Source organism: Artemia sp. Qi Xiang Cuo, chromosome 14 (genome assembly GCF_049724085.1).
Source record: "Artemia sp. Qi Xiang Cuo chromosome 14, ASM4972408v1, whole genome shotgun sequence".
In the NCBI taxonomy this organism is placed as follows: domain Eukaryota; kingdom Metazoa; phylum Arthropoda; class Branchiopoda; order Anostraca; family Artemiidae; genus Artemia; species Artemia sp. Qi Xiang Cuo.
In genome coordinates this window covers 44,700,648-44,715,315 of record NC_142807.1, presented here as the reverse complement: position 1 = coordinate 44,715,315, position 14,668 = coordinate 44,700,648, and the positions used below count along the sequence as shown (strand labels likewise).

At 39.2% G+C, this 14,668-nt stretch overlaps 2 protein-coding genes across 2 annotated transcripts in view; both read right to left on the bottom strand.

The window, feature by feature from the left end:
• Positions 1-4,719, bottom strand: part of LOC148944512 (MAM domain-containing glycosylphosphatidylinositol anchor protein 1-like) — a 23,880-nt gene extending 19,161 nt beyond the window's left edge. The window contains exon 1 of the mRNA XM_089100565.1: positions 4,633-4,719. Within this exon, the coding sequence (XP_088956691.1) occupies positions 4,633-4,719 (87 nt within the window). The remainder of the gene's footprint in view (positions 1-4,632) is intronic.
• LOC148944511 (uncharacterized) overlaps positions 1-14,668 on the bottom strand; it is a 154,810-nt gene that overhangs the window by 108,132 nt on the left and 32,010 nt on the right. Inside the window, exons 3-4 of the mRNA XM_089099947.1 lie at positions 6,588-6,778; positions 5,519-5,873 (exon numbers count right to left, since the gene is read on the bottom strand). Coding sequence (XP_088956073.1) covers positions 5,519-5,873; positions 6,588-6,778 — 546 coding nt within the window. The remainder of the gene's footprint in view (positions 1-5,518; positions 5,874-6,587; positions 6,779-14,668) is intronic.

Sequence of the window (14,668 nt, the reverse complement as noted above, 5' to 3'; positions counted from 1 at the left end):
TCTGTGTGTGTGTCTGTGTGTCTGTGTTTCTGTCTGTGTGTATCTGTGTGTGTCTCTGTGTCTGTGTCTATGTGTCTATCTCTGTCTGTGTTTTTCTCTGTGTGTGTGTCTGTTTTTATTTCTGTCTGTGGCTCTTTCTGTGTCTGTGTGAGTGTCTGGGTGTGTGTGTGTCTGTGTGTGTCTGTGTCTGTGTCTGTCTGGGTGAGTCTGTGTGTGTCTGTCTGTGTGTGTCTGTCTCTGTGTCTGGGTGTCTCTGTCTGTCAGTCTGAGTGTCTGTGTGTGTGTCTGTGTGTGTTTCTGTGTGTGTCTTTGTCTGTGACTGTTTCTCTGTGAGTTTTTCTGTTTGTGTGTGTGTGTCTGTGTTTGTTGCTGGCTGTTTGTTTGTCTGCGTTTGTGTGTCTCTGTGTTTGTGTGTCTCTTTGTGTGTGTCTTTGTGTGTGTGTGTCTGTGTGTGTGTCTCTGTGTGTGTGTCTCTGATAGTGTGTCTCTGTGTGTGTGTCTCTGTGTGTGTGTCTGTGAGTGAGTGTGTCTGTGTGTGTCTCTGTGTGTCTGTGTGTGAGACTTATTTTGTCTCTCTGTGTGTCTGTGTGGGTCTGTGTGTGTCTGTGTGTGTCTCGGTTTTTGGGTCTGTGTGTGTGTGTGTGTCTGAGTGTCTGTCTCTGTGTGTGTGTCTGTCTGTGATTGGGTGTCTGTTTGTTTGTCTGTCTTTGTTTGTCTCTCGGTGCGTTTCGCTGTGTGTGTGTCTGTGTCTTTGTGTGTCTCTGTGTTTGTGTCTCTGTGTGATTCTGACTGTCTGTCTTTCTCTGGCTGTCTGTGTGTCTGTGTGTGTGTCTGTGTGTTAGGGTGTCTCGGTGTCTGTCTGTGTGTGTGTGTGTGTCTCTTTGTTTTTGTGTGTTAGTGTTTCTGTCTCTGTGTGTGTTTCTGTCTCGGTGTTTGGGTCTGTTTGTGGGTGTGTGTGCGTGTCTCTCTGTATGTTTGTCTGTGGGTCTTTCTGTCTCTGTGTTTGTGTCTGTTTGTGTGTCTCAGTGTGTTTGAGTGTCTGTGTTTCTCAGTCCGTGTGTGTGTGTGAGCGTGTGTGTGTCAGTCTTTGTGTGTGTGCGTGTGTGTGTCTCTGTGTATGTGTCTGTGTGTGTCTCTCTGTGAGTGTGTCTCTGTGTGTGTATCTCTGTTTGTGTGTCTCTGTGTGTGTTGTCTCTGTGTGTGTATCTATGTTTGTGTCGTCTCTGTGTGTTTGTCTCTGTGTGTGTGTGTGTGTATCTCTCTCTGTGTGCGTGTATCTCTGTGTGTGTGTCTCTGTGTGTGTGTCTCTGTGTTTGTGTCTCTCTGTGTGTGTGTCTCTGTTGTGTGTCTGTGTGTGTGTGTCTGTCTGTGTGTGTGTTTGTGTGTGTGTCTCTGTGTCTGTGTCTCTGTGTGTGTTGTCTCTGTGCGTGTGTGTCTCTGTGTGTGTGTGTTTCTGTCTGTTTGTCTCTGTGTGTGTGTCTCTGTGTGTGTGTCTCTGTGTGTGTGTCTCTGTGTGTGTGTGTGTCTCTCTCTGTGTCTCTCGGTTTGCCTCTCTCTGTGTGACTCTCTGTGTGTGTGTGTCTGTCTGTGGGGCACTGAGGGTGTTTGTGTGTGTGTGTGAGCGTGTGTGTGTGGGTGTGTGTGGGTGGGTGTGGGTGGGGGTGGGTCTGGGTGTGTGTGTGTGTGTGTTTGTCTGTGTGGGTTTGTGTCTGTGATTGTTTGTCTCTGTTAGTGTGTGTGCGGTTGTGTATTTCTGGGTGGTTCTCTCTGTAGGTGTGTGTGTGTTCTTTTCTGTGTGTGTGTGTGTGTGTGTGTGTGTCTCTCTGTGTGTGTCTCTCTGTGTCTGTGTCTTTGTGTTTGGCTGTCAGAAGGGTGGTGTCGGTGTGTGTGTCTGGCCCTGTGTTTGGCTGTGTGTTTCAGTCTGTGTGTGTGTCTCGGAGTGTTGTTCTCTGTGTGTGTGAAACTGTGTGTGTGTCTCGTGTTGTTTGTCTCTCTGTTTTTGTCTAGCATTTTTTATCTGTGTGTGTTTGTCTGTGTGTGTGTGTGTCTGTGTGTGTGTCTCTGTGTGTGTGTCTCAGTTTGTTTGTCTATCTGTGTGTGTGTATCTTTATTTGTCTCTGTGTTTGTGTGTCTCTGTGTGTGTGTCTGTGTGTGGGTGTCTATGTGTGTATGTCTTTCTGCGTGTCTATCTGTGAGTGTGTGTCTGTTAGTTTCTGTATGTGTGTGTTTCTGTGTGTGTGTCTCTCTGTGTGTGTGTCTCTGTGTGTGTGTCTCTGTGTGTGTGTGTCTCTCTGTGTATCTCTGTGTCTGTATATCTGTGTCTCTATGTATTTTTCTCTGTGTGTGTGTCTCTCTCTGTGTGTGTCTCTGTGTGTGTCTCTGTATGTGGCTCTGGGGCTGCGTCTCTGCGTGTTTGTTTCTATGTGTCTGTATCTCTGTGTGTGTGTCACTGTGTGTGTGTCTCTATATGTGTGTCTCTGTGTGTGTATATCTGTTTGTGTTTCTCTGTTTGTGTGTGTCTCTGTGTGTGTGTCTCTGATTGTGTGTCTCTGTGTTGTGTCTCTGTCTCTTTCTGTCTGTGTGTGTGTCTCTGTTGGGGTGTGTCTCGGTGTCGGTGTCTGGCGGTCTGTGTGTGTCTGTGTGTGTGTGTGTGTGGGTGTGTGTCGCTGTTTGTGTGGCTCTGTGTGTGTGTGTCGGTCCTATTGTGAGAGTGTGTTTGTGTCTCTGTGTGTGTGTGTCACTGTGTGTGTGTCACTGTGAGTGTCTCTGTGTGTGTGTGACAGTGACGGTGTGTGTGTGGGTATCTGAGTGTCTCGGTGTGTGTGTCTCTCGCTGTGTGTGTCTGTGTGTGTCTCGGTCTGTGTTTGTCTGTGTGTGTGTGTGTGTTTTTCTGTCTATCTGTTTCTCTGTATGTGTGTCTCTATGTGTGTCAGTGTGTCTGTGTGTGTGTGTGTCTGTGTCTCTCTGTGTGTGTCTCTGTGTGTGTGTCTATCTGTGTGTGTATCTTTGTATGTGTGTCTGTGTGTTTGTCCGTGTGTGTGAGTTACTGTGTATGTGTCTCTCTGAGTTTGTCTGTCTGTCCGTGTCTCTGTGTTTGTGTGTCTGTTTGTTTCTCTGTGTGTGGGTCTCTGTTTGTGTGTGTGTGTAGGTATGTTTGTGTGTTTGTGTCTCTGTGTGTGTGTCTCTGTGTGTGTGTCTCTGTGGGTTAAACAGTGTGAGGCATTTTAGGCGATGATTTTATAAAACAAAAGCAGAACTTTTAAAATCACAATAATTAAAGGTCAGTAAATAATTCCTTTGTGGGGCCCGGGGATGGCCTTTGGAGGTCTGGGTGGGCCTTTGGGGGCGCCGGTGATCCTTTGGGAGCTTGGGGGACCTTTGGGGGGCACAGGGAGGGCCTTTGGGTGCCTGGGGGACTTTTGGGGACCGGTGGAGGGCCTTTGGGACCCCGTTGGTCCTTTGGGAGCACGATGGGCCTTTGGGGGGCCCGGGGATGGCCTTGGGGGGTCTGGGTGGGCCTTTGGGGCGCCGGTGGCCCTTTGGGAGCTCGATGTGCCTGTGGGGGGGCCCGGGGATGGCATTTGGGGGTCTGGGTGGGCCTTTGGGGGACCGGTGGCCCTTTGGGAGCTTGGGGGGCCTTTGAGTGTCCGGGGGGGCAGTTGGGGCCTGGGGGACATTTGGGGACCGGTGGAGGGCCTTTGGGAGCTTGGGGGGCCTATGAGGACCGGGGCTTCCTTCGGGGTTGGGGTAGGAGGATTGGAACCCTTTGGGGTTGGGTTAGAGGACCTCACAACACTGTTCAAATGAAACTTGTGTATTATAACGACCACACTCAAATTCTCTTCTAAAATCTCTTCAATAATCTTCTTTTAAAATGTCTCTATCTGTTTCGCCGAAATAGTTCCCTAACCTGTCTAAAACAGTTTCGCCCAAATAATCCCTAAACGCAAATTCAGCGTGTTCCTTTGTTATTGGCATCTCTGTGCTAACGCATTTCAAATTAATAGGAAGCCTTTTCGCGCGCTAAAATAATTCATCGCTAAGATGTTTCTTGCCTAATTGTTCCCATGTCCTTTGGTTATTAATATCCTTTGGAGTTCGACCAGTAGAACTGTTTCCGAGGCAAAGACATTAATGATTTGAATCTATTCTTGGAGAAATGTTTCTAGATGAAAATTTTTAAAGTCTGACAGATGATCTCATTGATTGATTTATCTGTCAAGAAAGGGGAAATTAATTTCTTGTTTCTAAGGGGAATTATTGATTCACGATAGGTGAATTGAGGTCGACAGCACAGGTGTTCCAAGGTCGATGTTGTTGTTGTTGTAAGTGCACGCTCTCAGCGAATGTCAAGGTCTTTGTTGTTGTTGTTGACACACTTTGATTACGCAATCAAGTTCTCGGAAATTCACGTCCCCCTCGAGTCCTAGATCAATAACATTGTTCCCGTTAGAATTCAATGCGCATGTGCAACCTTCGTTCCGGAGTTATTACACATAGAAACATCAAATAAATCGACCTTGAAAAAAGAGGTCATTGACCCCATTACGTAATCATTCTCCCTAGGGAGGCTATGCCCTTATTAGGAGCCCTGTCAGTATTCTATGCTCATATAAGGAGCCTTGTTTGTACCTCCTGAGGCATCTCTACTTGTATGCATGGACAACCTTTGCACAAAATGAATACTGTGTGGGATTCTTGGCGATGAATGGCTTCCATAGTGGCTTCCAATGCCTGCTCCTTTTAGACCCATAATTATGGATCCAGGGTTAATTTTGACGCTGAAAAACCTGACTATGTGTGCTCATACAATTCTCAGTAGTCAAAATATTAATGTTCTTAAATTGTTTTTGTAGTGGAGGCTACATAATGTGTTCAGGCTATTCCTTGCAGTAAGTGACAGTCCAATCCTGAAAGGCAAACAAGATGACAATTCAATATCAATGTCTTTTTAACTAACCATCTATTTTTATAATATTTTACATGGATAGTTTATGACTATTCATAGATTCTTGTCAATATAATCCCTGTCATGCTGCACTGCACTATTTCTGTATCTTGTTTAATTCTCAATTTGACAACTGAATTTATATAGTTTTAATGTTGTAAGTGAATTTAATCATAGATTTTAATGAGCTTCTATGTGGGTATTTATTATTTCATTGTTGACCTAGCCTTACGTTTTTGAAATGGAACATTTTTAAGTTTTTGAACATTTATGTAAACTGGAAAACCTTTGAAAAAAAGGCTTCAAAAAGGAAAAAATTAACATAGCCAGGGATACGACAAGGAGCACTCCAAGGTGTAATCTGTCAAAATCTCAGAATTTTAGTGATTCACTCCGTAGTCCAAATAATTTTCATGTAACCAGCCTTTTTTCCTTTTACGATATCAGTAAGGATGTAAAACTTTTCATGTCGTTCATTAATGCCACAGTGTTCAATTAAATCTACTCTCCTACAAACAGTTTGCCAATTTAGTAAGCTAAGAATAAAAGTAAACAATGAAATCAAAGCACCTTCACATGATCCCGAAGAAAATTTGATATTATCCACGGCAGCAAATCCTTGAATTCCTGCTTTTAAATCCACAAGGGCTTCAAAAAGAAATCCATGTGGATACGCTGAACTATATGTCACCCTTTCCTTAGTCCAAGCAGCTGAAGTCATAGTGTCATAAGATCTCAAATTGAAGCTGTATTCCCGCCATGAGTCAGTATGATTAAAAATCCTCCAAGTTGGCAGTGCTTTGAGCAGTTTTTCCTGAATATGACTGTAAGCTGATCTGTAAAAGCGTCTGTTTTTGGAGTCTAATGGGTAAAGCTGGACTAAGTAGACTTTAAGGTACCGAATAGCACTTCCGCTTGAAGTTAACTGGAATAGAAAAATAAAAATAGAAATGAAATCTGACAGTGTAAAAGATTCATGCTAAATATAATACAATAGTCTACCATAGTTAGAGAAGTCTTAACTCATTAAAGATCTTAAGTAATGTATCACACAGGGTTGTAGATTCCAGGTTGACGATGATAAAAAATTATACGATGTTTGTATTCTAGAATAATAATCTTTATTTATTCATTTTTTTTTTCAAGCAAATAACAATGCAACAGATTCGTTTCTGGCATTTTCCAAAAATCATTTTTTGTGTTTCAAAAATTCTTTCTCTTAATTTCTTCTCATTGGGAATATTTTCAGAGTCGTGACTCTTTTATCAGAGGCACGGGAAACCAGCCGTAACTTGGATACAAAAAGTAGGCTACGTTAAAAGCGTTTTCTGAAAAGCTTCCTGGCAAAATATAAGCCACTATAGCGACAAAGTGTTATCTTCAAAGTTTACTCCTTTGTTAAATCCCTGAGACAAATATGTTGCCGTAAAAATATATATATATATATATATATATATATATATATATATATATATATATATATATATATATATATATATATATATATATATATATATATATATATATATATATATATATATATATATATATATATATATATCGCGTTAAGGCCTTTGGTGAGGTTCTGAAAGAAAAGAAAAAATGAACTCAAAATAAAAAGAAGCTAAATGGAACTTACAGAAAAGGAAAGGCATCTTCCATCAGGACCAGTTGAGGAGTAAATAACTGTTGGTAACCATGCTTTAACTTCACTACGAAGACCACCGAAAGCTATACGATGAGAAGCATCAACAAAAGTATATCCACCGGAAGTAGAATTATCGCCATCCACTTTTGGACCCCCAAGCCAATATGCATTCTTTCCAGCTCCTAGAATGTTTTGCATAAAATCAATTTTAAGTAAGGTGGTATGGAAAGGGAAATTTATCTTTGCCAAGTATGTCAGGTAAGTCCTACACTTTTACTGTTGTTAGTTCAAGGGGATTTTATTTCAGGATGGGGGAAGGTATTTTAAACAGAAGAAAAATAAGGCGCATGGTGAATGAAAGTCAAACCAAATGGGCTTTTTATAACCTCCCTCTGCTCGCTTCATTCGATTTTTCAATCGTTTGGTCCTCCCTAATGAGGGGCCATGGCTCATGCCCCGCAAATGCTCTCTTTTCTTTTCACTTTTTTTTCTCTTTCTATAGTTTTTTCTTCCTTTATAGTCAACAAATATCCCCAAGGCTCCAATTTATTTGGCAAATAATTTTAAGTTGCAAGCTATTATAGTCAAAAGTTGTTTTTTTATTTTATTTTCTGTACATAAACACACGTACAAAAAGACAGAAATAGAAGTCGCAAAACTCAAGAAACTTTCGAAAAATATCCTAAAATTTGGCTATTTCATAAACTGCACTTCAAATAGACTTGACTTTTGACTTATGTCTTCTGCCGGGTGCTGCTCGGCGTAGAGAGTGACGTCTGCCTCCTCCATCCACTTCGGTCCATGGCAAGTGTTTGCACATCGCTCAACCTGATATTTGTCATCGTCAGGAACTCGGACAGGCTGTCAGACCATCGTTTTTTCGGTCGGCCGCGAGGTCGCTTCCAACCGGCTTTGACAGGGTCGAAGTCGTGGATCGTTTTCGCAGGTATGTGTGGAGGCATTCGAAGTAGGTGTCCGAACCACGTAATGTTCGCTCGGCTGCTTGGGTCGAAAACCGAGACTGCTTGGTGAGCTGCAGCAGCTTCTCATTGCTGACGAAGTCGAGCCATCGTAGACCTTCGATCCTCCTCAGGCTCTTTGACTGAAAGACATCAATTGCCTTGAGGGATGCGGCTGAAGCTTGCCACGTTTCAGCTCCATAGAGCATAACAGAGCCGACGAGGGCGTTGAAAATCCGCAGCTTCGTTGTGCGACTGATGTTTGTTTTTCGCCAGAGGTGACGGTTCAATCTGCCCATGGCAGAAGACGCTTTGGATAATCTCGCTTGTAGTTGAGAAAGAAGCGAGCCATCTGAAGAAATTATAGAGCCCAGGTAGGTGAACCTTTGGACAACTTCAATACTAGTGGTGCTATCCAGGCTAACTGAAGGATTGGCAGCAGGGGAGAATGGGTCTTTGGCCATAATTTTCGTTTTAGTCCAGTTCAAATATATTCGTTTAACTTCAAATAGAGCCAAAAATTTAGTTTGATCCCATTTTCCATGGCTATTATGAAAGAAAGGCTAAGTTGGATAAGCTTCGTACCAAGGATTGAGGATGATAGAATGGCTAAAAATTGGACTTTTTGGCCATCCATCTCGGGCCATCCGCATAGCTGGTCGTCCTCAACTGGAGTAAGAAGACGTTGAAAAATACGCAAACTTCAGCGGAGGGTCTTAAGAGTGAAGCTTTGAATATATTTGGTTGGGGTTGGAGCGTGTAGGAATAATTTTAAATTCAGACGGCTTGGTGTTAGTAGTCACAGTAGTAAACTTAAAGGCTTCTTAAAGCAACCGTTTCTAAACCACTTTTATGCATTCAAGTGTTAGTAAATGCGGTTATTATGCGTAATTACTTCAGCAATTGAACAGCTTTAGACCACAAATTGACATCTGGAGCAAATTAAATAAATTTTTCCAGTTTTTTCTTATAATTTGTGATATCGAAGTTTATGAGGCGTCCGTAGAATCTTATATCTTTTTTTTCGACTATTTTTATTAAGATTGGACACCTGCTACTAGTAAATGTCATGGTGACGAAAATTTTAAGACCCAGAACTAACCCCCTAAACGTACATCAAACTTTTGTTTCCCACTTACTCTGACTGAGACCCTGCAGTCTGTTCTAATAGATGTGAAGACATTAAACGACTTAATGAGCCCCTTCCCAATCAAAACGTCAAAATGGGTTCAAATCTCGAGAACACGCAAAATAGGCCCTTAACCTTTTTGGGGGTTTGAATTGAGGGTAAGATAGAAAGTTTTTCTCTTGAAATTGAGGTTGAAAATAAGAAGATTTTGATTAGTATGGTGTATAAGTTGCCCAGTATTCTCCTGGATGAGTATATTGATGGTTTTGATGGGTTGCTTCGATGTATTTCTTCTACAGGTTTGGGTTTTATATGTCTGTGTGATTTTAACTATAGCCTTTTAAATCTTACAGCTCATAATTTTGATTTTTTTTTTAATTATATGATTTCAAATAATCTTTACCCCTTAGCTTGTGTTCCAACCCGTATATTAAGTCACTCCGCTAGTCTGTTGATAATGTTTTCGTTGGTTCTGCTTATTTGAATCATAGTTGCGCAGATGTGGTTGTGTATCCCGGTTCAGACTATCCTCCAGTTGTGACTCAGTTAACTTGTCTTAAAAAAGTTTATACCAGGTCAAAGAAAATAATGGTACGTGCGCTTAAAAAAAAAAAAAACTGAATAAATTTGCCGAGGAACTGAGCTATCTCAGCTAGGACACTGTGTTGGAAATAACTGACGATTCTTCCCTTGCTTACAATAAATTCATGTCTATTTAACAGCCAATTTATGATAAAACGTGTCCATTACGAGCCGTCATACAGAAGAAGGATGAACCATAAAAGCCATGGATAATTGACCAAATCATAAGCTAGAGAAACAAAAGATAACTACTATATAAACAAGCTCTAAACGCTCAAGACGCGACTGATTTCGAGGATTTCAGAACGGCAGGAAATATAGTAAACTTTCTGCGACACCATGCTAAAAGGATGTATTTTGGTGAAAAATTCAGTGAGCACAAGGGTGATACTAAGGCGACATGGCAAGCTATTAATGAATTCATGAGAAGTAAAAATGACAGCCAATCTCCATTTATTGACATTAATGACACGTCTATAAGTGACAAAGTTGTTGTTGCCGATCATTTCGGTCATTTCTATTCAAAAGTAGGATCTTCAGTTCACGAGGTTGCTAGAAATGATTCAAGAAGTTTTCTTTCAGATAAATTTGTGGATGACTGAGAGGAAGGATTGGAGTTTCGGTTTGAACAATGTACAAGTTATGAGGTTATAAAAATTGTTATGAATATTAAATCAAATTCTGCTGGGATTGATGGTGTAAGTCTAAGGATATTTAAAGCTACAATGATGTATCTACTTCCTTCCTTGCTTCACATTATTAGCATATCCCTGACAACAGGCACTTTCCCAGATGCCTTGAACCAAGCTAAAGTAATACCTCTGTTCAAAAGAGGTTTATAGGCAGATATGGGTAACTGGACACCAATCTTAATACTACCGTTGCTCTCCAAGATACTTGAGAAAGTAATCCATCAACGCCTTTACGGTCATCTTACGAAGCATGACCTATTAAGTGAGATGCAGTTTAGTTTTCGGAGAGGCCACTCTACTAGTCATGCGGTTATTCACCTCGTGGATTTCGTAAATAATTGTCTAGAAAGGGGAAAAATTCCCTTTACAGTATTCTTTGATTTTAAAAAAGCTTTTGATACAGTAGATTTTAGTATTTTATCCGAAGATTGGAAAGTATAAGCATAAAAAGATAATGCTTAAAATGGTTTGAAAATTGATTGAATGGTAGGTTTGTTAATGTTATGATTGAGATGTCACTTCTGCCCCATTTCCTGTAGCTTGTGGGGTCCCACAAGGCTCGGTGCTTGGTCCTCTACTGTATTTGGTATATATTGATACGATGAGGTTTTATCTGTCAGGTTCTTGTCTCATCTCGTTTGCACATTTTCTAGTCGTTGTTTACATAGTTTGATTTTGAAGGTTAATCACATTTTAAAAGTTTCCATATTTTTACTAGTTTAAGCTAAATCTCTGTTAATATTGCGAAAACTAGTTTTATATTATATTCAAGAGTAGTTGAGTCCCAGGACATTAATGGAAAATTTTTGTTTGCGAAGGAGCCAGTGAAACAAGTGCATGAAACGCGATACCTTGGTTTCTACCTGGATTAAATAAAAAAAACAAGTTTTTTTAACTGAAACTAAGGAAGGACGTTAAAACTTAAAACGAACAGAAATTATTCCGTATATGAAAGAGGCTGTCCCCTCCTCAACGCCTCGCTCTTTACGCTAAAGTTTTTCATTGTTTAAAAAAAATAGAGTTGTGAGAAAGTCAAACTTTAGCGTAAAGAGTGAGGCGTCGAGCAGGGGACAGCCCTTTTCAAATACCGAATAATTTCTGTTCGTTTTAAGTTTTAACGTAGTTCCTTACTTTCAGTTACAAAAACTTTTTTTTTATTTAATTTTTTAACGTTTTTGAATTAATGCAGGTTTTTATTTTGGCTCACCGTACATGAATAATTAAAAAAAAATTTAATATTAATTTTACTTTTATTTGGTTAAATGGCTTTCTCGAAACCTGTTTAATTTTATTTACGAACTTTTTTATTAGTAATAAATATATGTAACTTACGAATTAACTTACGTAACGAACCTCTATATTCATATATTTCTTATTACATATACTAGAGGGTTTGCCCCCTAGACAATATCTTGCCGTCTAAGTTTAAGTTCGAATTTTGTTCCGAATCTTTAAAAATTACACATTAACCACAACGTCAGTTTATTATAACAAACATCTCATTATGAAAGTACTGTAAAATCTTTGGATTACAGAGTGATTTATTGACCAGGGGGTGAACCCAATCATATACATAATGCTGTCTGTCGTTTTAAGTTTTGATGTTGCTCCTTACTTTCAGTTAAAAAACTTGTTTTTTTATATATAATTTCTGATCTTCATTTAAATAATGCTGGGAAATCCGGTGCCCCCTTCATAGCAATGTCCCTTCTCCTATGAAAACTTCCTTCATGGTAAGATCCTCCCACATAACCCCCGACCTACTCCCCCCCCCACTACCAGAAAAAATTCCCTCTGAAAACATATGTATACTTCCCAATAACCAATACTATATGTTAACATTGGGTAAAGTTCATAACTTTCAGACCTCCCTCCGGAGACTTCGGGGGATTAAGTCATCCTAAAAGACATAATTATCATATTTTCGACCATTCTAGACAAAATGACTATGTAGAAATTTTGATAGGATTACTTTGGGAAAAAAATGAACGTAGGACGGGGCCCTCGTGCCCTCCATTTTTTTGGTCACTTAAAAAGGGCACTAGAACTTTTAATTTCCGTTAGAATGAGCCCTCCCACGATATTCTTGGACCGCTGGGTCGATACGATCACCCCTGGAAAAAAAAAACAAATAAAAAACAAAAAAATAAACACGCATCCGTGATCTTTCTTCTGGCAAAAAATGCTAAATTCCACATTTTTGTAGATAGGAGCTTGAAACCTCCGAGCTTGAAACCTCCAGCGTTCTCTGATACGCTGAATATAATGGTGTGATTTTTATTAATGTTCTATAACTTTTAAGGGGTGTTTCCCCCTTTTTTCGAAAATCAGCCAAATTTTCTCAGGCATTTAACTTTTGGTAAGTAGGATTAAACTTGATGAAACATATATATTTGAAATCAGCATTAAAATCTGATTCTTTTGATGTATCTATTGGTATCAAAATTCCGTTTTCTACAGTTTCGGTTACTATTGAGCCGGGTCGCTCCTTACTTACAGTTCGTTACCACGAACTGTTTGATTATAATCTTTCATGGAAACGACATAGTGATGTTGTTGCAACAAAAGTCGCGGAATGAGTTGGAGCAATTCGATATTTTAAGAATTTTTTATCACCACAAATCTTATTACTTTTAAATAATGCTTTAGTCCACCCATATATTTCATATGGATGTGTGTTACGGTCAAGCAACTTTTATTCAAATTTTAAACGTGGACAAATTCTTGAAAACAAAGCTATACGACTTATTGGTGGATACTTGGAAAAAGTTAATGACTCTGAGGCTTGTTATAATAAGCTTAAAGTGCTAAATGCCGGGCAACTTTGTGACTACCCAGCAGGAATATTCTCGTATCAGTGTTGGAAATTGTATCAGTCCTGAGGTGTTCCATGTTTTTACAGAGAAAATAAATCACTTCATAGCTATAATACCTGCAATGCTGATAATCTAGTCACTGAATACAGAAGTGGAACTAGAGCAGGTTTTTCTGTCAGATATATAGGTCCTAAGGTTTGAAACTCTCTTCCAGTGAGCATTCGGGCGGAGGAGCACCTTGGTTTATTTAACAGAAAAATAAACAATTTTCTTTTGGGGCTTGGTTCATTGATGATTTTTTTTCCTTTTCTTTTTTTTTTTAATTAGACATTCGTCATAATTTGGTTGTTTATTTATTATTATTTCTTTCCATTTTTTTGTTTATTTTATTCGTTTGATAAGAGTTTTGTTTGTTAAGTGTTTGTTATATATGTGGTCGCCCAGTATCAAGTGCTTTTATGTCTTTCTTTGGGCAACCGCTTGGAATAATGGTATGTGTTTTATCATTTTGTAATAAACTGGATTGAATTAAATTGAATTCAAATCATGATTTCTCTATGGTTCGCTTTAGATCCAATAGCCTTTTCTGACTGATAGCCATTTGAAATGAATCTAGTGATCCTCAGTACCTCCCCATAGACGATGAAACATACCTGAAAATCAAGTAGACCTCTTTATATGTGGCCCGACACTAAAAATTGGGAACCCCTACACCCCCCCCCATCTCTTTCTAAAAATGTTGGATCCGACATGTCTAGTTTTGGGGGATTTTAAAATACGCTTACTTCGGTACTTTTGGAGATTAAATAAAAAAATGTTTTTGCAACTGAAAGTAAGGAGCAACATTAAAACTTAAAACGAACAGACGTTATTACGTATATAAAGGTGATTTCCCCCTCCTCAATACTTCGCTCTTTACGCTAAAGTTTTTTAGTACTTTCAAAAAAACGTCTTATTGCTCTAATTAAACGGTCCTTGTGTTTAAGGAGTCATAATCAACGAATAGGGACAAAATTCAAACTTTAGTGTAAAGAGCGAAGTATTGAGGACGGGACAACCTCATTTATATACGTAATAATTTCTGTTCGTTTTAAGTTTTAATGTTGCTCCTTACTTTCAGTTGAAAAAAATTGTACCTCTTCTGTACCTCTACCTCTTCTGGTAAATGTGCAAATAAAATGATTTTGGGAAACCCCTTGCATCTCCTATTCACGAAGCATATCACAGTTCCACTGTTTTCATTCTATTTCCCAGTCTGAATTCATGTTCACATAAAATTTAAGAGAATTCGATAGAAAATGTGAATTAGCCTATTATTTTCACATCAAGATTTGGTAGCGCAAGATTGAATTTTTCTGGGTTTTTTTTTCATAGAAATCTAGAAGAAAAATAGAATTGTTGACAATAGTATTCATAAAGATGATTTTTTGCTCTACAATCTACACAAATCCAACGTTACATGTGATGTTTACTTTGGGCGTGTTCCCGGTCCAACGATAAGTTAATAATATTTATAAAAAATTAATATTTCGTTCCAGGTGAGAGCGAATTAACAGGTGGAACCACAGTATATAAATTATAGGCAGTATCATCTGTCCCTATCTCACCCATTATAAAAACCCGGATCGAGGTGTGAGTGCTCCAGAGAACGTAGAAACATAAGCGACATTAGATCTTTTCACGGGTAGACAAGTCAGATTTTCTTGAACGCGAAACTTGGCTTCAACGTTGAAATACTAAATTTTGAAGAAACTAATCTTAAATTAATTTATTCCAATACATATATGAAAATCGGTAATTAGTAGTGAAATGTTATTTTATTTATTTTTTATTTATTTATTTATTTATTACCCGTCAAAAAAAGGTACAAAAGACGGAGTATCACTAAAAAAGA